Genomic DNA, 26928 nt, shown 5'->3' with positions numbered 1-26928 from the left:
CCGTCTTCTGATATGCTAGCTTATTGCTTATTAAAGTTCTTTCTCTTCCACCACTTGGTTGGCCTTTTATCTTGCCAACAGATGGAGCAGATGGAGCCCTTGCTCAGTTCCACTGTTACTTTCCTCCAATGGACTTTCATTAAGAACAGCCCCTCCCTGCTCTCCCTTTTTCTCTGTAATGGCAAGCTCCCCTCCTTTGTTGTCTGGATTTGTCTATGATTCTCCACAGCATGCACATCCAAAATTGCAATTCTTTTGTCTATTCCCAAATAAACTCATTTTGAGGATAAATTAACAAGTGAATGTGTTTTCAAGCTGACATATATGGCGTCAGAAAAGTGACATCCAAAAGAGGCGACCCTGGAGAGACTGTGACCCCAAGAATCAGCTGAGGTACCCCCACCCAGCCCCTTGTGCTCATCGCTTCTGAGGGTTGCTACTGCTTTCGGTTTGGTGAGTGTCCTCTCAGATTCTGAGCTCTGCTCTCCTCGTGTTTTGAGCTCTCAGGCTTTATTCAGGATCAGAAGAGTCTTTGTCCTCTTAGGAGAGGAACTTTGTCCTCCTGTTCAAGCCTCTGTCCTTGGGCTCGAGGCATTGTCTTGGTGAGTACTCAGTTGTTTTCTGAAGGTAGCACAGTTCCTTTTGGGGCTCAGGAAATAACCAGGAGTTTTTCTCTTTTATGTTTAATTTATTTTATTGAGGTTATATTGTTAATAACATTATGTAAATTTCAGGTGTACATAATTATATTTTGACTTCTATATAGACTGTATCTTGTTCACCACCAAGAGTGTAGTTTCCAACGGCCACCATACATATGTGCCCCTTTACCCCTTTCACTCTCCCCCGACCCCCTTCCCCTCTGGTAGCCACCAATGTGTTCTCCATTTTTACGTATTTGTTTGTTAGTTTATCTTTATACATATGAGTGAAGTCATACGGTAATTGTCTTTCTCCGTCTGACTTATTTAACTCAGCATAATACCCTCAAGTTACATCCATGTTGTTGCAAATGCCACGATTTCGTCTTTTTTACGGCTGAGTATTATTCCATTGTGTGTGTGTGTGTGTGTGTGTGTGTGTGTCACATCTTCTCTATCCATTCATCCATTGATGAGCACTTAGGTTGCTTCCAAATCTTGGCTACTGTGAATAATGCTGCAATGAACGTAGGGGTGCATATATCTTTTCAAATTACTGTTTTCATATTCTTTGGATAAATACCCAGAAGTGGAATAGCTCGGTCATATGGTATTTCTATTTTCAGTTTCTTGAGTAATCTCCGAACTGTTTTCCACAGTGGCTGCACCAATTTGATTCCCACCAGCAGTGTGTGAGGGTTCCTTTTTCTCCATATCATCTCCAACACTTGTTATTTCCTGTCTTTTTTAATAATAGCCATTCTGATGGGTGTGGGAGATATCTCACTGTAAATTTGATTTGCATTTCCCTAATAATCAGTGATGTTGAACATCTTTTCATATGCCTGTTGGCCATCTGTATATCTTCTTTGGAAAAATGTTCGTATCTTCTGCCTGTTTTTTGATCGGGTTGTTTGTTGATTTGTTGTTGTGTTGTATGAGTTCTTAATATATTTTGGATATTAACCCCATATTGGATATATGATTTGGAAATATTTTCTCCCAGTTTGTGGGTTGTCTTTTCATTTTGTTGATAGTGTCCTTTGCCATACAGAAGCTTTTTAGTTTGAGGTAGTTCTTTTCTAAAATTTTTTCTTTTATTTCCCTTGCTTGTGGAGATATGATATTCAAAAAGATAATGCTAAGACTGATATCAAGGAGCAAACTGCCTATGTTTTCTTCCAGGAGTTTTATAGTTTCAGGTCTTACATTCAAGTCTTTAATCCATTTGGACTTAATTTTTGGGTATGGAGTTAGATAATGGCCTACTTTCATTCTTTTGCATGTGCCTGTCTAGTTTTCCCAGCACCATTTATTGAAGAGACTTTCCTTTCTCCATTGTATGTTCTTGGCTCATTTGTTGAAAATTAGCTGTCCTTAGATGTGTGGGTTTATTTCTGGGCTCTCAGTTCTGTTCCATTGTTCTGTGTGTCTGTTTTTGTGCCAGTACCATGCTGTTTTGATTACTATAGCTTTGTAGTATATTTTGAAATCAGGGAGTACAATACCTCCAGCTGCGTACTTTCTTCTCAGCTTTATCTGTTCAGGGTCTTTTGTTGTTCCACAGACATTTTAAGATTTTTTGTTCTATTTCCATGAAAAATGTCATTGGGATTCTGATTGGGATCACATGGAATCTGTCGATTGCTTTAAGTAGTATGGACATTTTAACTATGTTTTTTCTTCCAATCTATGAGCACAGAATATCTCTATTTCTTCATGTCTTCAATATATTTCAAAAATGTCTTCTGGTTTTCAGGGTATAGTGTTTCACCTCCTTGGTTAAATTTATTCCTAGGTATTTTATTCTCTTTGTTGCAATTGTAAAGGGGATTTTATTCTTTTTATTTTTTTTGTGAGGAAGATCAGCCCTGAGCTAACATCCATGCCAATCCTCCTCCTTTTTTTTTTTGTTTCCCCCAAAGCCCCAGTAGATAGTTGTATATCATAGTTGCACATCCTTCTAGTTGCTGTATGTGGGATGCCGCCTCAGCATGGCCAGAGAAGCGGTGCGTCGGTGCGTGCCCCCGAACCAATCCCGGGCCGCCAGTAGCGGAGCCCCCGCACTTAACCACTAAGCCACGGGGCCAGCCCCCTGGGATTGTATTCTTGATTTCTCTTTCTACTCTTTCGTAATTAATGTATAGAAATGCAACTGATTTTTGTATGTTGATGTTGTACTCTGCAACTTTGCTGTATTTGTTAATTATTTCTAATAGCTTTTTGATGAATTCTTAAGGGTTTTCTATATGTAGAATCACGTCTTCTGCAAATGGTTACAGTTTTACTTCTTTTCCCATATGGATACCTTTTATTTCTTTTTCTTGCCTAATCGCTCTGTCTAGGACTTCCAATACTGTGTTGAATAAGAGTAGTGAGAGTGGGTATCCTTGTGTTGCTCCTGTTCTTAGAGAAATAGCTTGCAGTGGGACTTCCAGTACTATGTTGAATAGGAGTGATGAGAATTGGTATCCTTGTGTTGTTCCTGTTCTTAGAGAAATAGCTTTCAGTTTTTCACCATTGACTATGATGTTGGCTATGGGTTTGTCATATATGTCCTTACTGTGCTGAGATACTTTCCTTCTATATCCATTTTATTGAGAGTTTTTATCGTAAATGGGTGTTGGATCTTGTCAAATGCCTTCTCTGAATCTATTGAGATGATCATGTGGTTTTTATTCTTCGTTTCTTAATGTGGTGTATCACATTCATTGATTTGTGGAGGTTGAACTGTTGCTGCATTCCTGGAATAAATCCCATTTAGTCGTGATGTATGCTTATAATGTACTATTGTATTCATTTTGCTAATACTTTGTTGAAGATTTTTGCATCCATGTCATCAGTGATATTTGCCTGTAATTTTCTTTTTTTGTGTTGTCCTTCTGTCTTTTTGGTATCAGGGTGATGTTGGCCTCATATAATGAGTTAGGAAGTGTCTCGTCCTCTTCAATGTTTTTGAAGAGTTTCAGAAGAATTGAGAAGAGTTTGAGAAGGCATTAAATCTTTGAATGATTGGTAGAATTCACCAGAGAAGCTGTCTGGGTCCTAGACTTTTGTTTTTGGGGACATTTTTTATGACTGTTTCAATCTGTTTATGTGTGATTGGTCTATTCAGATTATCTCTTTCGTCATCTTTATTTTAAATTGTGGTAACAGTTTATAACACTATATACATTTCGACTGTACATCATTATGTTTCGACTTCCTTGTAGATTACATCATGTTCACCACCCAAAGACTAATTACAATCTATCACCATACACGTGTGCCTAATCATTCCTTTCACCCTCCTCCCTCCCGCCTTCCCCTCTGGTAACCACCAATCTAATATCTGTCTCTATGTGTTTGTTTGTTGTTGTTTATATCTTCTATTTATGAGTGTGATCATATGGTATTGACTTTGTCCCTCTGACTTATTTCAGTCAGCATATTACCCTCAAGGTCCATCCATGTAGTCACAAATGTCCAGATTTCATCTTGTTTATGGCTGAGTAGTATTCCATTGTGTATATATACCCCATCTTCCTTATCCATTTGTCCCTTGATGGGCACCTAGGTTGCTTCCAAGTCTTGGCTATTGTGAATAACGCTGCAATGAAGAGAGGGGTGCACATACCTTTACACATTCATGTTTTCATGTTCTTTGGGTAAATATCCAGCAGTGGAAGAGCTGGATCGTATGGTATTTCTATTCTTAATTTTTTGAGGAATCTCCATGCTGTTTTCCATAGTGGCTGCAGCAGTTTGCACTCCCACCAACAGTGTATGAGAGCTCCCTTTTCTCCACATCCTCTCAAACACTTACTATTTCCTGTCTCTTTCTTGTCGTAAGTACGGGAGTAATGAGCTTCGAGCTCTTTCCATGTCGGAGTCGAAACGAGAAGGCCCTGTTGTGGCCATTTTCGTAGCATCGAACTGCAGCCAGTGAGAGACGTTAAGGGTCATGAAGTCAAAGGACTATAACCTCCTTGGAATCACAAAGACTTTGACACATAGACTCAGTTTTCAACTGGGGAATCATAAATTCTAAGAATCAAGATTCTCCAGATTGAAACTCTCCATGGCTCTCCCCTGTTTACAGGATGACATCACATAAGGCGTTTCATTGTCTGGCCTGTTCCACCTCTCCAGCCTCATTTCTCACCACCTATGTCACCCCACCCCCATCCTGTCCTCACTGCCCCTCCCCCTGGAAAACAAACTCGGTGTCACACTCAGGGTTCCCACCGTGTCCTAAACGAATTGAGATCCCCTGATGCACCTTGAACATTGTCTAGAAGTTGGAAAACCTCTATGACCATTTGTTAATCTAATTAATGCATAAAATGATAAAGCTCTTATCATAGTGTGTAGCACATAGAAGTATCAACAGTGGCCAATCTCTATCATACACCTGATTTGTGCCTGAAACTCTTCTGAGCACTTCACAGCTATTGTTTATTTTATTTTCATAACATTATGGGTGGGTACTATTATTATTTCCCTTTTAAAGATGAGGAAAGTGGGGTACAGAGAGGTTGGCCTCTTGCCCCAGGTTACCCAGAGGGTAAGTGGCAGAGCTGGGATTCAAACTCAGGGAAATCTCAGCAATGGGTTGTAATTAGCATGAAGGTCCTACTATTTCCCAGGCACTGTGCTAGTGCTAGATGCATTACATCTGTGATCTCTAATTTCATGATAACCCCCATTTAAAACATGAAGAAATGGAGGCCCAGAGACATTAGGTGACTTGCCCAGGGTCACATAGCTAGAAAAAGCTAGAACTAAAGATCAAGCCACTCTGCCTGCTGTAAATCCCACACTCTTTCCTATTCTCAGCGTGGCTTCTGGGCTGTCACTTAAGGAAAGGAAGCCATCAAACTCCTATTCTTCCTTCAAAACACAGCTCAAGGGTCCCTTCTGCTGTGACACTTCCCCTGACTTCTCCCTCACCCGACCCCAGTGCCCCAGTCAGTCCCTTCCTCCTTGAGCCTCCACACCCCCAACCCCTGCCCTTCACACAATGGTCTAGTGGTTAAAACTACTGCCTTGTGCTCACGTCTTGGGTTCAAATCATGGTTCTGCTGGGGAATCTTGACTAACCATGTGTGTGGTCATTTGAGAACGATTATTTTCTCATCTGCAGAGTGGTGCTGAGAAAAGCACCTCCCTCACAGTGTCGGGTGAAAAATGCACCAATCCTAGCCCAGGGCTGTGAAGCACTTACCCCGCAGTGCTGTAATTGTCTGTTTCAATGTCTGTCTCCATCACCAACCCGAGGGCAGGAACTAATTCTGATGATCTCTCTGCCCCTAGCACCCACCCTGGCTGAGAAGGGCTATTAAATAAATGTGAAGTAAATGAATGAAAAAGAAATAACGGAATCTTAGAATCCTGGTCTCACAATTTCATACATAAAATCTAAGAACCTTGCCTCAGGTAACTGCAAAGTTGAAAGGATCTTAGAGACCAACTTCCTGAGGATTTCCATCTTTTTGACTACCACCCACAGTTAGTAACACACTTTATGTTCCCATTCAGCACAAACACACAAATACACACACACACACACACACACACACACACTGAATGTTTCAAGAAACAGTACTTTCCCTCACTGTGTGCAATAAACTCGGATATTTCTTTCCTCTTCTCTTCTCTTCCCTTTCCTTCCCTTCCCTTCCCTTCCCTTCCCTTCCCTTCCCTTCCCTTCCCTTCCCTTCTCATCTCATCTCTTCTTTCCTCTCTTTTCCAATTTTAACAATTGCTACTTTAGGTCCACTAAATTGATGCGTGACCATGATCACGTTGTGGCCTCTGGTTTGAAAAACACTTCTCCAGTCCAGCTGCTCAGTCTGTGTCTTCCTCCAGCGTCCCTGACCTGAGCCTGTACTTGCACACCCCTGGAAAGGGAAGTGCCCCTCAGAAGGTGAGAGTTTCATTGTTGGACAGCAGGAATTGTTAGAAACTCCTTTCTCTGAAGTCAAAACGAGCCTGCTGTAACTTCCCCGTTGGTGCTGTCTGGTTTGCTGGTCTCTCTGGATGCATCTTCTCAAGCAGGTGATTTCACCTGACTGGGGTCACTTTCTTCCACTTGCTCCCACACATGCGCCCCACCTAAGTGCATTGTGCCTAAAAGTCTATCATCAAAGCCAGATTTGGGGTTAAGGCCTTGATCTTCACCCATCATCTCCCATTATTGTATTTGTGAGGGTCACTGGAGCCAATCCATCCGTAGTGGCTGAGTCTTCAGCTCCTGTACGGAGAAGAGTGTTGGGACTGTGTGGGGTATCAGAGTCTGAGGGGTGGTGGGAGGGTGCTGCTGGTGATGTCAGAGAAACGGATGCCACAGAGGGGCCCTGCAGGTGTCCTCAGTCCTGCCACACAGCAACCTGAGGGGGCTCCTACCCCCTGCATCATGCCTGCTCCCTCTGGGGTAGTTTGCCTCCCCTCACCTCAGAAGGCCAAGGGCAGGTGGCAGCACAGACCACACAATTAGCAGAACCTGGTGCAAACTGAGAACGCAGGGCCTTTGTTCAAAAATCAGGAAGTGTTTCAAGACAGAGAGCAGAGCAGTAAATCAAGCATGAGCCCCTCTGAGTGTGGGACCCTGGCAGCTGCAGCGTCGGATACCCATGATGCTGACCCTGTCCCTGTGCCTGGGAGGCAGGCTCAGCGGCAGTGTGTGAGTGAGGCCTGGGACCCCCGAGTGCAGGAGAGGGCACCAGCCCCGTGAATATTCGGGGAAGAGGGTCCTTAGAGATCTCCTGGCCCAAACTCCTCCATGTCCAGTTGTAGAACCTGAGGCCCAGAGAGATGGCGCAAGGTCACCCTGCAAATTGGTGGCAGAGCCAGATCACAGCCCTCCCTCTGTTTCCTCTCCATTCCTTCTGGAGTTGGTCTCATCCTATGCGGTGTCTTTAGAAACCGTTCACACGATGACAATTTGCAAATGTCTATCCCCCCTCCCCACCACCCATCTCTCTCCCCCCAGCTCCAGACCCTGTGTCCAGCTGTCCACACCTGCAGGGGCCTCAGGCTTCCTCTCCTCCCCCCGCTTCCCCCTGACCCTCCCACCCACTCCCCCACAGCCACCAGAGTGAGTTACTAATTTATAAATTGGATCCTGCCACACCTCTGCTCTCAGTCCGCCGATGCGTTGCACACAGATTACAATTCCACCTCTTTACCACGGCCTGCGAGACCAGGCCCTGCGGTTTCTCCCATGATTGTCTGGCGCCCCCCCACCTCTCCTACCACACAGTGACCTTGCTGGTGCTCAGACGCCCCAGCTCACGCCTACCCTGCGTGCCACCTTCCTTCTCTGGAGCACTCTTCCCCCAGATCTCCCCGTGGCTCCCTCCTCCCTTCATTCAGGGCTCAGCACCTGTGCCCCTTCCCTCAGAGGTCTTCCTATGCACCCTGTCCCAAGTAAACCCCAGCACTCTCTCTCCTCTGCCTTCTTTATTTTCCTTCATGCCAGTTAACCCTCCCTGAAATAACATTGCACATTTTTCTTTTATTTTCAGCCTCCCCTCTAGAATGCAGCTTCCTTGAGGGTCGAAACCTGTCTTGCTCAGTAGCTCAACGTCTTGAATGCTGCCTGGCGCATAATTGGCGCTCTATCAAGAGCTGTTGTAGGAGTGAAGAAACTGATAATGAAATGAATTAATAGAGCAAACGGATTCAGAGGTTACTCTGTGTCAGGCCCTGTGCTGGGCTCTGAGGACTCAGACAGGGAGCAAGTGGACGTGAAAGGGTCTCTGCCCTCAAGGAGTTTTGTCATCATCTTGGGGACAGATGGATCTTTGTTTGGGGAGCAGCAGAGTGACAGGAGTGGCCTGTCTAAGCTGGGGTAAGCCTGTCTAAGACGATGGGGTGAGGGTGAAAGATAATGGATCCCTGCAGCAAAGGGTTGAATTTTAGGGACCATTGATGTCCCTTTTCTGAGGAGCTAGGGCCTCTCTGTCCCTCTCTGTTGCTTCAGCCTCTGACGCCAGGGCTGGGGCCCATATTCATGATGAGGGCTTTTGGGGCCCCAGACCCTGTAGGAGGCGGGGCTTACAGATTAGGTGAGACCCACTTCCTGCTGGCGCTGGACTCAAGAAGAAGACTGGCTTGGCTGTACCCAGAGGAAACCGAGCCTTGCCCAGTGTGCACAGGCCCCAGCCTGAGGGAGCCCTGTGGGCACCTTGGCCCTCCTCAGACCACCCCCAGAGGACTCCAATCTCCCCACTTCTCCCCGAGCCTTCCAGCCTCACAGAGCTGGCTGCCCATGTCTACCCAGCCCCTGTAGCCCCACCCTTGTGTGACCAGTCTCCTCCTTCCCTGCAGATGGGGTGACTGAAGCCGAAGGGCAAATGCAGGGGCCCTTGAAGGGAAAGTCACCACCTCCAGGGAGTCTCCTCTGCTTTCTCATTGGTAGTGCTTCCTCCTTTTTCTTACCCCCATAGCACAAACCCTCTCATTTATTTATCCAAGCATCCATCCATCCATCCATCCAACAAACACTCACTGAGCACCTACGACACTCCCAGCGCTTACAGTACTGAACGAGAACGCGGTCCTTGCCCTCGCAGAGCTTACAGTCTAATGAGGGGAAGAGTCCTATTGCAGCCACAGTCATGCACTGCATAACGATGCTTCCACCAGTGATGGATGGCATATATGATGGTGGTCCATATATGGTGGTCCCATAAGATTATAACGGAGCTGAAATGCTCCTATCGCCTAGTGACATTGTAGCTGTAGTAACAACGTAGTGCAACACATAACTCACATGTTTGTGGTGATGCTGGTGAAAACAAACCTACTGCACTGCCAGCTTTGTAAAAGTATAACAGATACAATTATGTACAGTACATAGTACTTGATAATGATAATAAATGACTATGTTACTGGTTTATGTATTTACTATGCTATACTTTTGTCATTATTTCAGAGTGTACTTTTCCTACTTATAAAAAAAGTTCCCTATAAAACAGTGTGCTGTGTTACGTTGCCAGCAGCCTCATACGTCTCAAATTTACCACATCTTTTGATTGCATCATTTTCTTTTGTGAGTTTTTTCTTTCTTTTGCTCATTATGGCCCCTAACAGTAGGAAATCCACTGCTGCTGTTGCCAGTAAGAGGCCACATTGATGATAGACCTGGAAACAAAATTAAAGTGATTAAGGATGACGAAGGTAGAAAATCAGTGATGGTTATTGCTCGCCAGTCAAGCACGTCCCATTCCACCATAGCTACGATCTTCAAGAACAAGAACAAAGTGATGGAAGCTGTTAAGGATCTGCTTCACTGCAGGCAGTGAGACTAACAACAATTCGAGAATGGTCTATATCAAACATGGAGAAACTTCTAGTGACCTGGATTGAAGACCAGTCACAGAAGCATATCCCTCTCAGCACAGTGACAATCACAGACAAAGCAAATGTTTGTGATGTTGAAGGAAAAAGCTGGACCCGATTATGATGTTGAATTTACTGCTAGCTCTGGGTGATTTAAATGATTCTAGAATCATTATTCATGATGTAATGTGAGTGGTGAGTCTGTGAGGGCTGATGTGAAGGTAGCTGAAGAATTTTTGAAAATTCTAGATAAGCCTGATTGTGGAGGAAAATTACCTGCCAGAGCAAATATTCAATATGGATGAAACTTCCCTATTCTGGGAAGGGATGACCAAAAGGACTTTCATCCATAAGGAGGCCAAGTCAATGCCGGGTTTCAAAGCTTTTAAGGACAGGATAACAGTCTCGCTTGGGGGCCACATTGCAGGCTACAAATTGACACCCTTTATGATCTGGCACAGTGACAACGCCAAGGCTTTCAAGCATGTCAATAAACACACAACGCCAGTGTACTGCAGGAGCAGTAAGAAGTCATGGATGACCCAGCTCCTCTTCCAAGATGCCCTCCTGGATTGCTATCCCTGAAATGGAGAAGTACTGTTTGGAGAATAACATACCTTTCAAGATTTTGCTTATTGTTGATAACGCTCCTGGGCAACGTCCTTTTATTGCTGATCTTCATTCCAATATCAAAGTGGTTTTTCTCCCTCCAAACACCACCTCTTTGATCCAACCAATGGATCAATGTGTTATAGCAGCTTTTAAGGCCTACTACCTGAGGAGGACCTTTGCCCGGGCTATTGGTGCAACTGAGGAAGACACTGATGCAATCCTGTAAGGATTACAACATCTATGACTGCATCAAGAACCTGCTTGGGCTTGGGGTGATGTCACTGAGGAGCGTATGAATGGCATCTGGAAGAAGACACTCATGAGGTTCGTCCATGACTTCAAAGGATTTACCAAGGTGAGGAGGTTGCAAAAATCAACAAGGCTGTAGTTGAGAAGGCAAACATTTTTAACTGGGGTGTGGATGAGGATGACACTGAGGAGCTCCTAGAGGTGGTTCCTGAAGAATTGACTAATGAGGAGTTGGAACTGGAACAGGAATGCATGGCTGAGGAACAAGCAAGAGAAAAGGAAACTGCAGAAGAAAAAGAAGAACCCCCCAGAAAATTCACAGTGAAGAGTTTAGCAGAAGCTTTTGCAGACCTCCACAAGCTCCTTAAAACATTTGAAAACATGGACCCCAACAATGAAAGGTTTTCATTAATAGAGAGGAATGTTCATGGTGCATTATCCGCTTATGCAAATCTGTGATGAAAAAAAGAAACAAACCTCCATGGACATATTTCTGAAAAGAGTGACACCTCCTCAAGGAGAGCCTCAGGCAGGTCCTTCAGGAGGTGTTCCAGAAGAAGGCATTGTTATCGTAGGAGATAACAGCTCTATGTGTGTTATTGCGTCTGAAGGTCTTCCAGTGGGACAAGACGTGGAGTTAGAAGATAGTGATGTTGATGATCCTGACCCTGTGGAGGCCTAGGCTAATGTGTGTATGTTTTTATTTTAATAAAAAAGTTTAAAAAGTAAAAAAATAAAAAATAAAAAAATTTAAAAATAAAAAAATTTTAAATAGAAAAGAGCTTATAAAATAAGGATATAAAGAAAGAAAATATTTTTGTATGACTATACAATGTGTTTGTGTTTTAAGCTAAGTGTTGATACTAAAGAGTCAAAAAGTTAAAAAAATTAAAAAGTATAAAGTAAAAACGTTACAGTAAGGTAAGGTTAATTATTGAAAAAAGAAAATTTTTTTTATACATTTAGTGTAGCCTAGTGTACAGTGTTTATAAAGTCTGCGGTAGTGTAGAGTAATGTCCTAGGCCTTCACATTCTCTCACCATCACTCACTCAGTCACTCAGAGCAACTTCTGTCATGCAGGCTCCGTTCACAGTAAGTGCCCTATAGAGGTGTACCATATTTTATCTTTTATACCATGGTTTTACTGTACCTTTTCTGTGTTTAGTTATGTTTAGAGATACAAATACCATTGTGTTACAATTGCCTACAGTATTCAGTACAGTAACATGCTATACAGGTTTGTAGCCTAGGACCAATAGGCTATGCCATAGAGCCTAGGTCTGTAGTAGGCTATACCACCTAGATTTGGGTAAGGACACTCTAGGATGTTCACACAATGATGAAATCGCCTAATGATGCACTTCTCAGAACATATCCCCGTCATTAAGCGACACATGACTGTAATTGCAAGTTAAAAATTAAATACAGCTGTGATACATGCTATGCTCGAGAAGTACCTGAACCTCTGGGGGTGTCAGGGTGGGGAAGGCTTTCCTGAGGGAACAACTTTCACCCAAGACTGCGCTGTCCAATATGGCAGCCACTGGCCACACGTGGTTGTTGAGAACTTGAAATGTGGCTTGTGCCACAGAGGAACTAAATTGTTAATTGTATTTAATCTTCATTAATTGAAATTGAAATTTAAAAACTGAAGCAGTGTAACATAGATATATATTTTTTGTTAAACACAACTTTATTGTTTTGGCAGGACTGCATTTCAGTTTGTTGAACATTTCCAAGACTAAAGGAAAAAATAATGTAAAATATCACAATATATTCTATGTTGTTTACATGTTGAAATGATATGATTTCAGGTATTGGGTTAAATAAAATATATTGGTTAAAATTAACTTCACCTGTTTCTTTTCGCTTTTTCAACGTGGACACTAGAAAATCTAAAACCCCCTATGTGGCTCACACTGTGTTTCTATGGACAGAGCTGAGCTATGAGCAGAAGGGTGTGGGAGGAGTTAACAGGTGGAAGCAGCGTGAAGGGTACGGGGGGCAGGTCACATTTCTTAGGGTGGAAACTCACATTTATTTAGCGCCTGTTTTATGCTCAGCACTTTAGACTTCATATGCACAAGACCCAGTCACAGGCAGATGTCACTAGCCTGTTGTGACAGATGAGGAAACGGAGGCTTGGTCTTGACCAAGGTCCGGTGGCTGCTGTGACCGCTTCATTGAACTGTCTGCACTTTGCAGGGGGCCAACCTGAACTGGTTCATTGGTTTCTGAGCGCTGCTTTCACCTCTGCTCTGTCAACTTTCTCCTTCCTGCCTCTCTCTGGTCTCTCAGGCAGAGCCCACGTTTCTGGACACCTGCAGAATGGGACCACGGATGAATCGTTTTATCAAACTTTCCTGAAAAAGCTATTCTGTGTCAGGCCCCATTTAAAGCCAAGTCCAAGCTAGGCTGGTTGCCACTGTCAACATCATATCCAGTGTAGTGTCAACATCACACCTCCCTTATCTCACCACAGCCAGCGCTGCCCACAAATCTCTGCTGAGGGATCTGGAAGGGCTGGATGCGAAGCGTTCTTCTGTTCCCCCTCCTTTCCCTGAATTAGGTCACAGACGTGGATCCTTTGGCGGGCCATGCGTGCGTGTGCGTGTGTGTGCATGCATGTGTGCATGCACTTGTGTGTGTGTTGTAGGGGGCTCCAGCTGCACACCTTTCTCGTGTATGATCTGATCCAGCTCCACAGCTCTGGCCCCTGGAGTCCATGCTGCCATGTCTTGCTTGAAAGGCCATCTTGATGGGCTGTGGACAGTATGCTCTGAGCTCTCTGAGGACCTCGCCCCCTTCCACTCTCCATGGGAGAAGTTCAGGCTGTTGCCCTGCCACCCCATCCCTCTGCCCTGTCATCTCTCTTCAGTACCTTTTTCTCCTGCTCAGGGCAGCAAGTCCACGGTGTGCCTTGGAAGACACCTGGGGAGGAGAAGCCGGCCTCCTCCTCCTGCAGGCACCCCGATCTCCAGAAGTTATCTTCTCGGGGTGCCTTGCTTGGCTGAGGCAGCAGTGGAGGTTGTGAGGGGAGAAATTCCACAGCAGTCTCCCCTAGGCAGACTAGTCCCGCCACAGTTAGCTGAGTGTACAGAGCACGGGGGAGATGGGATGGCTGGGGGCACAGGCCGGACTTTGCTGCTTTTTATCAGCCCTGGAACATACCTGGCCCCAAGTGTTCATTCATTATTACCCAGTACCTACTCTGTGCCCACCACGGCACTGGGTGCTGGTTACAGCAATGGGTGAAAGACAGCGATCCTCACGGCCAGTCGTTTTTCATGGGGAAACAGATCATAACAAATAGGTGTATATGTCAGGGCTGGCCACTGGGAAGCCAAATCGAGCAGAGTAAAGGGATGGAGAGGGACCAAGGGGAGAGACCAGGGCAATAGCTGCTGTGTTGAACATTCATCTTCCCCCAACTCGGAGCCTGGTACACAATTCTGGGCAACAGGAGAAGCCCCGGCCGATGCTGTGAGAGCCTAATAAAGTGGTGGGGCAGGGGCTGGGTTTCCAAGTCTATGCTCCGTCTTTGTTTTATTTGGTTGTACATGTCCAGGCCCACTTCACCAACCCTTCCTAAACCACATCCCATCCCCTCTGTGGTCCCAGAAGCCATCCCTGGGCCTGGGCCAGCGCAGGCTCTCCATCAGTCTGTTCATCGTGGAGCAGGCTCACCACATCAGAGGGAGCTCTGTGGCTCAGTGCTGTGAGTGGAGCCCAGCGCCTTCCCACTCTGGCTTGTGTGGCATCAGAGATAGTCAGCACCCAGCCCAAAGGCAGCAGACGCCTCCCAGGCTGGAGACCTCAGGCCTGAAGGTTTGGGGTTTAGAAGGAGGCTTGGGCCACAGTGACCACTTCTCTCACTGTGGCTCCAACCACTGCTCCAGGCCTGGGGTGGATGGGTGGCCAGGATGCACGTGGCCCTCCCAAGGCTGTCAGGAGACCAGGCAGTGCCTCTGGGCTCATGCAGAGCCTCATCTGGGGGTTGGTGCCTGGCATGGACCAGAGACTCTATGAAACTCTTGCCATGACTGCCACACCTGGGCAGGCCCTGGGCTCCCTCTTACCCACCCTTCTGCTGGGACTCGCAGGTGATTTGAGTCTTGCCCATAGAGACCCTCAGAGCAGGCAGGAGGCCCTCTAGGATTACAATCCAGCCACCTTGTGTTGCAGGTGGGAGACCGAGGCCCAGAGGACCTTACTGAGCCATGTGCCTGCCGGCCAGGGGGCTGTTTTGCATCTTTTCCCCATGTGGACCTTGTGAGAAATGGAGATGATGGGAGCTTGGGGGTCAGGAGGAGGACGATGTGACATGATTATGAGGTACCAGGGGAGGTCAAAGAGTGAAAGGGGAGCCCACCTCCCACCCAGTTTCCCTGACATTATCTCTGGTCTGGGTGGCTACGACATGTAGGTCAGAAAGGGGGTGAGGGTGGGAAGACAGAGGGAGAGAGTAACCCCTGAGTATGATCCCAAGTCAGGTAGACCTTTGTAACATCCCTTCTGAGCCACTGACAGGTCACGGTGTGACCTTGTGCAAGTCCCTAAACCCCTCTGAGTCTCTGTTTCTTCTTCTGGAAAGTGGGGACAATAATACCAGCCTCCTACGATTGAGATGCAGATGAAAATGAGCACCTACACCTGAAAGTGTTTTATAAATCACAGAGTGCTGTGCGGGTGGGGTGATGATTACCAGAGGAGAGGAGAGCACGATGCAGAAGGTACCAGAGCTCTGTGCTAAGAGGACATGCTCCCATGGCCTTCAGAGCTGCCCTCATCACCCATCACCCTGTGTTTTCAACGCTGGTTCGTTTCCCCACACACCTGACCAGATGCTCCTTGAGGGCAGGGGTCCCATCTGACACATCTCTGTGTCTCCAGCACCCAACTCCCATGAAGGCTTAGAGCAGGTGCTCAGGAGATGCAGTGAAGACATGGAGAGGTACCTGCTGTCAGATCTCTGTCCTCAGGGGGAGGGAAGAGGCTAGTCCTGCAGTTGTCCTGGGATGACTCCAGGAGACAGGTCTTAGGTGAGCATCCGAAATGTCTTGTCCTAGTCCCAGCTTTGTGAGCATGGAGGAAACTGCCTCAGGTGGAGAGCTCCCCGTCACTGGAGGTGAGACAGCAGAGGATGGAGGCCTGATGTGGTGTTGATGGGAAGGACCTGATTAGGAAGCACAACCATCAGGGCCTGCAGTGATTCTTGACTTCACACTTACATCCAAAATGGAAACCTTGATTCCTCACCACACCTCTCTCATTCCAAGTGGGTCCAGTTTTCCCCATCTTGAAAACTAGAAGCAACATCCACCTAGATGCTCAAGAAAAGAACCTAAGAATTATTTACCCATAATTCATTCTGTCCCTCATCCCACATCCAGTCCATCACCAAGTCCTGTTGGCTGTATCTTCCAAACATATCTCGGGTCCCTCCATGTCTCACCACCCTAGTCCAGGCACCATCACCTCACACCTGGAGGTCTGTGCCATTCTCCTCGTTGGTCTCCCTCCCTGCTCTCGTTCTGCCACCCTCCTCTCCACTCACCACAAGGCAACCCCAGTTGTTTCCTAAAACATGTCAATGAGATCCCCTTGCCCCTCTGTTTAAAGTCTCCAATGGTTTCCCATCACACCCAGAATAGAGTCAAGAGTGTCACCATGTCCCAGAAGGCTCTTCTTGATCTGGACCTCTTTGCCCACGATGCTGGAGTCCTAGAGACCTGTCAGTTTCCAAGTCCACCAAGCTCTTCCTATCCGGGATACTTCTCATCTGCTGTTCCCACTTTCTAGAATGTTCTTCCCCTGCACCTTCCCATGGCTGGCTCCTATCCATTCCTCAATTTCAGCTCAAAATGTCACCTCCTCCAGGAATCCGTCTTCCCCCACCTTTCTAGAATAAGTCCCCGCAGCATTTTCCATCTCTACACTCTTTGAGTTTCCCTGAAGTCATTGAGATCCAGTCGTAATGATATATTTGCTCATTGCTTCTTGTCATCTGTTCATACACTCCCTGACGCTGGAGCCAGACACGGCGCACAGTAAGTCTGCAGGGCCTGACCCACCACAGGCATCTCTTATAGGCTGTTGGTGTTGGATATGTCCTGCTCTGTGCAGTCACATGCCCTCTTTCGTAGCTGGGCAGCCCTTCACCTCTCTGACGGGCACGTCTCGGAGGACAACTCCTGAAAATTGGGTGCCTTTCCATACCACCGCTGGCCCCTTCAGCTCCTGGCATTTCAGTGTCACCTGGATGAAGGACAGAGATGAGCATCAGCCTCAGCTCAGCACCTGGTGGCTGACAACAAAGGCAATTACTCCATCACGGCCACAGCAAGGTGTGGGTGACACTGGCCTGACAAGATGTCTCCTTGGAAGTCACCAGTGAAGTCACCCGCGGGACCCTTGCAGAGACCCTCCCAAGTGCTCCAAGGTGAGCCGGTAGTGGGGTGGGGTGGGGGCATTATTTTCTCGGCAGCATTGGCTCTCAGAATCTTTCGCCTGAAGCCCCATTTCACATATGGGAAACCGGAATTTCTCATTACCGTGGCTGATCTCGTAGGACAGCTGGTGAAGGCACAGGTTCCAGAGCTGACCACCTGGTTTAATCCTGGCTGTCCCGCTTCACAACATGTGATCTTGGGTAAGCTACTTAACCTATCTGTGCCTCAGTTTCCTCTTAGAATGAGAATAAAATTAAGGCCTACCTCATATGTTTCACAAGAAGATTAAATGAGTTAATCTTTATGAAGCACCTAGAACACCACTTGGCACACAGGGATTTGTTTATGAATATTTCATCTTATTATTATTATTATCTGCGCCCAATCTTCCATTCCAAGCATCTTTACTCTATTACTATCATTGGGCCTAGTTTTTAATTTTAAATATTTATTATTTATTCAACATACATGAATATCTACTGTGTGTCAGGTACTGTTCTAGGTGCTGGGGATACAGCAATGACTAAAACTAAGTCCCTGTCCTCATGGGCATCATATTTTAGTAATTCTTAAATTATATTTCATGCTATGAAATATTTGAAACCTACAGAAAATAAAATACCAGAGACCCAAGATTTAGGTCCAGACACACCTGCCCTCATCTTTGTGGCTATCCTCCTGGGCCTCAAGGTGCCACTTGTGATGAGTTTCATAGTCACCTACATTCACAGGGCAGAACCTGTAACAGGAGAGTTGGGGGCAGGCCATAGTCCTTAGGGAGGGAGGTCAGGGCCACCGTCATGGGCTGGAAAGAGAAGTCCAGAGCAAGCCCACAAAGTGATGATCCAGCCTCAAGAAAAGGTAGTGAACACTCTTATTTTCTCCAACTGTCTCTTGGAATTCTCAGAGGTTTCCAACTCTCACACATTGTGCAGTTCCCTGGAGTGTGAAGGTTTTTAGATGAAGTTCATTTGGACTGTGGAGGTGGGGGTCCAAGTTATGGAGGTGGGATGAAGGTCAAAATTTTGAGACCCAAACTCCGGAGTCCCCCCATGAGTTGTTTTCATACGATATATCTTCGGAATTAATAAGGAAAGTATTATTAAAATCAACCACTAAAGTCTATCAGAGGGACTTCAGGGTGCTACTAGTGGCAAAGATGAATGTGGGTGTGGGAGAGAGTTCAGAAGTCAGAAAGAGGTGTTGGGGTGTAATGAGTAGGGTCTTCATTTCTGATCTGTGCCATGAATGCAGGCCAATCAGAGTGTCTGCAACATAGTAGGTGCTCGATAAATATTTGTGAAATTAATACTTGAATGAATGAATGAATGAATGCCTGTTTCTCCCTACAGCTCCTGCATGCCCTGTGATGCATTGCCTCCTGCCCTCCCCAAGGGGCTCAAGGGGGGAGAAGCTGCTGCAAGGACCTGGAGGTTACCCAAGAGCCCTGCTCTTGACTCTACGATCCCCACCTCCACCACGGACATGCTCCCTCCACACACCCTCCTGATGCTCCTTCTCTAATATTTGCAGCTGAGTCAAGGATGGACTTTGGTCATGGGGGCTCGGGGTGTCTGGCCCCTGATGCATTGAGCTTCAAGCTGGCCCTGCCTCCACCCAAAGAGAATCAAGCATGTCAAGAAAATACGTCTCCATCCTGCCCCTGATCATGAGCAACCCTTAATTCTCAGAGCAGATTGTATTTTTATCCAGAGCTTTTGAAGTATGATTTCTTTTTAACACATATGCATTTTGAAATCACTAAGTTGCAGAAGCATTTTTCTCTCCTGAAATATGTAAAAAACAATATAAAAAATATCCATGGACCTACCATCCTGTCTTTGCAAAATATTAACATTTTGCCACTATGTTCTTCTGTTTCTTTTAAAAACACTGTCCTGAATTGGTGTCTATCATTCTCAAGCATGAGTTTATACTTTCATGACATGTATAAATCCTTAAGCAATATTTAATATTACTTTGCTTGTTTTAAATGTTATATAATTGCAGTTATACTGTATACAGTGTTCTGGAACTTGATTTTAATTTTTATGCTTAGTAGTTTGTGGGATTTATTCATGTTTACATATGTAGCTCCACTTTCTACTGTAAGGATATGCCACTGCTCTGTAGGTTTCTGTTGTAAGAATATGCCATGATTTATCTATTCTTCTCATGATGGATATTGAAGCTTTATCTAATATTTTCCTAGGACAACTTTGCAACAAACATTCTTACCTTTGATTCCTTGGGCACATACGGGAGAGTCCCTCTTGTTCCTGTAGCGTGGTCCCCAGTGCAGCAGTGTTGGTATCATTTGGGAGTTTTTGTTCCAGAAAAAGGAGTTTTTAATTTTTGGTCAAGTTTTGTTCTTTCCATTTATACCTTTGATCTAGTTATATTTTTCAGCTGTGTGTGTGTGAGTGTGCGTCTGTGTGTTATAGGTGGAAGAGGTCTTATTTTTTCTTCCACGAGGATAAATTATCCAGCACTCAGTGATCTGTACTCCCACCTTTGCTATATATCAAGTTTCTGTAAATTTGTGGGTTTTTTTAATGAGGTCTTTGCTCCATTGAGCTTCTTGTTTATCTCCCTGTCAAGACTACACTCTATTAATTAGAATCGCTTTGTGATAAATTTTGATTCTTCTTTTGGGAAAATCTTCCCACATTTTCTTGTTTTCAAAACTATTGTCGCTATTCTTGGCCCAAATGCTTTTTTTTTTTTTGGTGAGGAAGTTTGACCATGAGCTAACATCTATTGCCAATCCTCCTCTTTTTGCTGAGGAAGATTGGCCCTGGGCTAACATCCGTGCCCATCTTTATATGGGACGCCACCACAGCATAGTTTGATGAGTGGTTCATAACTTGATCCAAAGCTATTAATCCCAGTCCACTAAGCGGAGCATGGGAACTTAACCACTATGCCATTGGGCCGGCCCCCCAAATGCTTTTTTGAATCACTTTGTCAAGTTTCATGAAAACCCTTTTAGAATTATTATTTGACTGCATTGAATTTATATATTAATTCAGGCAAACTGACATCTTTCCAATATTGAGGTTTCCCTTTCATGGATATGGTATACCTCTATTTATTTAGGTTTGATTTTGAGCTGTTCAACTCACAATTTTCTAGTTTTTTTCCCCCATAACGGTCTTATGCATCCCTAATTATAGCTGTCTTTAATGTTTCCTCATTTATGGAATCTTTAAAAATTATTATTACTGTTTTCAGTGGTTTTTGACTAGTAAATAGAATTGTAATTGAGTTTTAAACATCAATCTTAGATCCAGCAAAATTATAACATTCTCTTACTGGTGTTAATAGGATGGGCATTCTTTTCATGTGTCACTCTGATAACATTAATCTAATTAACTAAAATGAGTTTCCACCTTTGCCACAGTTACGGATGCACGTGTTTTAAGAGTGGAATAATTCTACAGGGTCTACATATAGAAACCGGAGTCTCCCCAACCTTCCACCATTCTCCACCTCCCAGGGGACACCATTTTCAACCCTTTAACTGATTATTTTATATTTTACTGCCCTACTATTGCATACAGTAGCGTTTATATTGCTACTTCTTGATTTCTCACCATTAGGCATTATTTATTGACTTCCCACTATGGAAGGGGGGGATATAATGTTCTGTTACTCCTGACCTCATGCCGCACATGCACACTTGCTATTCTCCATCACCCTAATATAATCATAGTATAATTTTGGATAACTTACTAGTCAGCATCTATGTTATAAAGACTATGAGAGTGTTATTTATGCTGAATCTTGTATCACTCCCAGGTTTTGCTTATGCTGGTCCTCTTATGTGTGTATCTGTGTAACCACCACCATATCAGGATCAGAACAATTCCATGACCACAAAGGTTTGCCTTGTGCTGGCCCTTTAGAGTGACACCCATCCCCACTGTACCAAACCTCTGGCAAATGCCAATCTGTTCTCTATCTCTGTAATTTCAAGAATGTTCTGTAAATGGAATCATACAGTACATGACCTTTTGAGATCGACTTTGTAAACTCAACACAATGCCTTCAGGAAACTTACAAGTCGTTGCCCATATAAGTAATTCATTCCTTCTTATTGCTGAGTGGTATTTCCCTGTAATGGTTGCAGCACAGTTTGTTTAACTATTCACTTATTATTGAACATTTTGGTTGTTTCTAGTTTTTGCTATAGAAAGAAAGCTACTATAAACATTCATGCACAGGTTTTTGTGTGGACATCAGTTTTCATTTCTATGAGACAAACACTTGACAGATTAATTGCTGGGTCATGGAATCCACTTCCTCTCTGAAAGAAGTCAGGAAATGATTCCTTCTGTTGGATACATTCACATACAAGTTCTGAGGTCCACATTGCTTGGTACATTTGGGCTAAGTTTTACAAGTTACCTCAATAAAGGGTTGTAATAGGGAGTCATTCAGGAACAGACCAAGTTTCGTCCCAAAGCTGAGCAGGCCCTGGAAAACCCTCTTCCTTCCTCCAGCTGAGTAGCTCTTGGTTGAGGCTGGTGCAGAATGAGGTCACAAGCCAGCCACATCCTAGGTTGCTGGGGTTTGGAATTTGGGACCCAGCCCACAGCCACAGATCCTTCTTGTCCTGGGGCTCCCAAATGGGGAATCACCATGAAGACCTCAAGATGGGGTGAGGGGCCAGGTGGAGAGAGCAGAGGCCCCACGCAGGGAGGAAGCATTGTTTCTGCTAGGCCTGTCCAAGTCTCTCCGAAAACAGAAGATGAGCAACTCCTCCACTGTAGCCACCTTTTCTTCCTGATTCCTATTTCACAATCTAGAAGCAGGAACTGTCTAGAATCTGGAAGAAGGTTACTGTCACAGCCATGTCACTGCATCATAGGCGCTTCCTCTTATATCACGGGAGGCGGGCCTTCCCTCCTCTCCACAGAGCACAGAGGTCAGGGTTCTCCCCAGCACACACACTGGGACAGAGCAGGCTCCTCAGGCCTCCAGGATGCCCATCCCTGCCTCCCGGCCCCTCCCCCCTCCTCCTTGCCTGCTGCTGACTCTACTGCTGGGACTCACAGGTGAGCATTCCTTGGGGTAGACTCCTCTCCCTCTGTCTGGGGACTTTTAGGGTCTCCAGGTAAATACACGCACACCACCCAGAGCTACCACAGAAGGCCCAGACTGGGCACTATCTGAGAGCATGAAATCGGGGATCTGAGTGCTTTCTCTGTGGATCCATCACCTGCTGGTCACCAGAGGCGTCGAAACAGATGGTGCTTCAAACAGCAACAAGGACAACTTTGTGCTTGTTAACTTGTCTAATCCTCACAATGACCCTGTGATAGCTATGACCATTATCCCAGATTTACAGATAGAGAAACTGAGGCAGACAGAGTAACTTGCCCTATGTCCTCTACCCTAAGGCAGGGGAGGAGCCAGGATTCAAGTCTAGGCTGACCAACTCCAGAGTTCATTCCTTTAACCATGTTATGCTGCTCAGCTTCTCGGAGGAGGCAAATTGCAGAAAAATTAGAAAATACAGAGAAGCAAAGAGAAGGATACTCATCACCATCACTCATCATCTGGTGATCACTGAGAGATCACCAGAATTCCAGTTCTGCTGTGTGCGCTCGCAAACCTTTGTTAATGATGTGTTGGGTGATTCCCATGTGCCCATTGTTTTCCTGAGCTTTTAGTATGTATTATAATTTTATTTAATCCCCCCAAATCCTGTACACTACCATGCTAGGCCACATTTTTATATCTATGTGTGAATGTGTATATTTATGTTTGTGTGTATGTATGAGTGGGTGTGAGGAAGTGTACACACACACACAGGAATTTTTAAAAGACTTGCCTTACAGTTTTATTCAAATCATTTTCAGTCTACATGAAATGCACATTGAACAGATGTTTAACTTTCTCTGTCTCTCAGCCAACATCCCTCATTTCTGCTTCCCTAAATTTACCCGTTACCCTGCCTAAACTCTTAAGAGAAGTAAACTTCTCTCCTCCGTGTGTTACTATCTTGGAGTCCCTCTTGCATGCTGGATAGAGGTCAGGTGGAGAGAAGGGGACACAATATACAGAGACTCCTGCCTATCTGATCTGTATCTATAATTATATCCATATCTGTATGCATATCTACATCTATACCCTCTAACGTGAGCTGAAGTCTCCTTGCCTCAGGAATCTAATGAGTAATAACTTCAATTTCTTGAACACTCCCCATGTCCAGACCCTGTCAGTAATGCCTATGCCTGTTATCTCATGTGATCACTATTTCCAAGGCAGATACTCTTGTCCCTTCTACCTTACAGAAAGAAAATAGACGCACAGGGAGCTTCAGGGTCACTCAGTGGTCAACAGTAGGGTTGTGATTTGAACTCAGGCAGTTGACTCTAGAGCTCATGGGTTTAACCGTTACCCTCCTTCCATCCCATGAGATTTCTGCAGTTCCTGCCACTGGGTGTGGGGAAGGGTGGGTGTGGGGAAGAGGGTTTGTGGTTTTCTTCTCCTGGGCTTTTCTGCTTCCTGAGTAAATGCAATTTGCTTTTGTTTTTCACCAAGTCATCTACAGGAGAAACTCATGTTATGACACAATTTCTACAGAGATTACCCACTTAAAATAGACTTCAGAGTCTCAAGGAGGTGCCACACTGGGAAATTCTGATATACAAACATTTTTTGGATACCTACTATTTACTGGGAGCTGCTATAGGAAGTTGGGGTGGATTGGTGAATAAAAGAGAGAAATTAGTTGCCCTCATGGAGCTTATATCTAAGTGGGGAAATGACAGTAAACAATAGACATGATGAATAAGTAAATAATACAGTCTATTAGAAAGTGATAACTGTTAAGGAGAAAACTAAAGTATAGCTGGATAAGAGAATTGAGAACTGACTCTGTAGGTTGGGATGTATTTTAAACAGGGTAGAGGAATCACGGAGAAGGGGAAATTCAAACAAAGAGAAAAAGAAGGTGCAAAAGTGAGCCACGTGGTGATCTGGGGGAGGAGCCTTCCTGGTACAGAACAGCATGTCCAAAGGCCCTGAGAGTAGGATCCTCCTGCTGTGCTCAAGGATTTGGGCTTTTGCTCTGAGTGACATGGCTGCCATTGCGAGGTTTTGAAGAGAGAAGTGACATGATCTGATATGAGTTTTAAATTATTCTAGCACTTGGTTGAGAACAGACTACATCAGGACATAGATAGAGGAAACTAGAGCATGTAAGAGGTCACTGCCTTCCTGCGAACAAGAAGAAGCGGCTTCCACCAGGACAGTAGCTGGTAGAGGCAGGGGAAAGAGGCCAGATTTTGGATGCGTGCTGGAGTGGAGCCAACAGGATTTCCTGATGCATAGGATTGGGATGAGAGAGAAAGTCTCTAAAGGTTTGGGGCCTGAGCATCTGGAAGAGTAAGGGTGCCTCAGCTGAGACACAGAGGGCTGTGGAGGACATTCAGGAGTTCAGTTTGGGACATGTTAACTGTAGATGTTTATTTCCATCCAAGGAACATGTCCAGTGGGTGGTTGGACATACAAGTCCAGAGTTCAGGGGAAAGGTCTGGGCCAGAGAAGTAAATATGAGAATTACAGATACACAGATGGCAGATGCATCTTGACCCTCTGCTCCTCTACTCTCCTCCCTCCTCTATTCCTTCCATTTGTCCCTCCGATATTCATCCATATTTCTCCTCATTTTTGTCTTAGCAGTTCGTTTCTTCCTCTCCAGACTTACAAACCCAAACCACCTGATGTTCTGGGCACACCAAAGGACCTGCCCTGTAGTAGCATGTGCTTCCTTAGGAGGCAGGTTTGGTTACAAGCAGTGCTAAGTGGATGGGTTTCGCCAGCTCGCCCTCTGCAAAGGTGAACACAAATATTCTCCCTGAGGAGTAGCTAAGAAATAGAAAAGAGCACAGGATTTATTTGTGGCGTCACAACAGCCTTCTCCCCTGATTTATATGCCTGCCACCAGAATCTATGACTGTTTTTTTAGGACTCCTCAAACAAGAAGGAATGCTTTTCTATTTCTCTGTGTGTCCAGAAACTGGCTAGTCACTGAGGCAGTGAAATGGAACTGGAAAGTCTCGCCCCTGCAGTTCAGTGATTGGCCCAAAGGTGACTCGTGTCCCTTCAACTCATAACTCATTGTCCAAACACAGTCAACCACCCACAATTCTTTCAAAACACAAGTTTGAAGTCTGCTGTTTCCTTGCTTGCTCCCACGGTTCTATCTCCCCATTCAAGTTCAGGTTTCTCCACTCTATCAGCCTTTGGGACCACACATTTTATCTTTTTCCTTGAGCCATTTCATCCAATCCCAAGGCTCTACATGGGGCGATCACCTTGTGTTAGTACTTATTTTTGATTGTGGTAAAGTGTACATAACATAAAACTTACCATTTTAACAGTCTTTAAGGTTACAATTCAGTGGCATCAAGTACATTCACAATGTTGTGAAACAGTCACCACTATACATTTCCAGAAATTTTCAACATCCTAAGCAGAAACTCTGTTCCCATTAAACAGTAAGTCCCCTTTCCTCCTTCCCTCCAGCCCCAGTAATCTCTGATCTACTTTTTGTATCTATGCGTTTCCCTGTTCTAGGTACTTCATATAAGTGGAATCATAGATTTGTCCTTTTCTATCTGGCTTATTTCACTAGCAAAATATTTTCAAGGTTAATCCAGGTTACGGGACGAATCTGAATGTCATCGCTTGTTAGTGCTGAATGACATTCCATTTTATGTATATACCACCTTTTGTTTATCCCTTAATCTCTTGATGCAAATTTGGGTTGTTTCCACTACCTTTTTGTTATTGTGAATAATGCTGCTATGAACATTGATGTACATGTGTCTGTTTGAGTCCCAGCTGTTAATATTTTGGGATATATACCCAAGAGTGGAATTGTTGCCGTCATATGGTAGATACTATGTGTAACTGTTGAAGAAACCTTCACTGTTTCCACAGTGGCTTCCGCATTTTATATTCCTACCAGCAATGTACAAGGGTTTCGATTTCTCCACATATTTGTCAACCATTATTTTCTGTATTTTTATCTTGTTTTTCATAATAGCCATCCTAAGGGATGTGAAGGAATATCTCATAGTGGTTTTTGCTTTGCATTTTTCTAATGACTAGTGATGTTGAGCGTCTTTTTATGTGCTTACTGATCTTTTGCATACCTTTTTTGGAGAAATGTCTATTCAAGTCCTTTGTCCATTTCTTAATTGCGTTGTCTGTTATTTTGTTGTTGAATGGTGGGAATTCTTTATATACTCTGGATATTAATCCCTTATCAGATTATGCTTGGCAAATATTTTCTCTCATTCTGTCAGTTGTCTTTTCACTATCCTGATAGTGTCCTCTGAGGCACAAAAGGTTTTAATTTTGATGAAGTCCAATTTACGTATTTTTTCTTTTGTTGTGTATACTTTTGGTGTCATAGCCAAAAAAATCATTGCCAAATCCAATGTCAGGAAAAGTTTCACTTCTGTTTTTTTCTCAGAATTTTATATTTTTAGCTCTTACATTTAGGTCTTTGATCTATTTTGAGTTCATTTGTTTATATGATACAAACCAAAGGTCCCACTTCATTCTTTTGTATGTGGATATCCAGTTTTCCCAGCATTATTTGTAGAAAAGTTTGTCCTTTCCC

General features: G+C 44.6%; 1 protein-coding gene across 2 annotated transcripts in view; it reads left to right on the top strand.

Moving 5' to 3' along the window:
- The first annotated feature begins 22239 nt into the window (after positions 1 to 22239).
- LOC131418586 (signal-regulatory protein beta-1-like) overlaps positions 22240 to 26928 on the top strand; it is a 75855-nt gene continuing 71166 nt past the window's right edge. For both annotated transcript variants that reach the window (XM_058563047.1, XM_058563048.1), the window contains exon 1: positions 22240 to 22342. In XM_058563047.1, coding sequence (XP_058419030.1) covers positions 22270 to 22342 — 73 coding nt within the window. In that variant the 5' untranslated portion in view covers positions 22240 to 22269. The remainder of the gene's footprint in view (positions 22343 to 26928) is intronic.

The sequence above is a fragment of the Diceros bicornis genome, chromosome 19 (assembly GCF_020826845.1).
Source record: "Diceros bicornis minor isolate mBicDic1 chromosome 19, mDicBic1.mat.cur, whole genome shotgun sequence".
NCBI classification, from domain to species: Eukaryota; Metazoa; Chordata; class Mammalia; order Perissodactyla; family Rhinocerotidae; genus Diceros; species Diceros bicornis.
The sequence above is the reverse complement of the archived record's forward strand: the minus strand, read 5'-3'. Positions and strand labels throughout refer to the sequence as shown.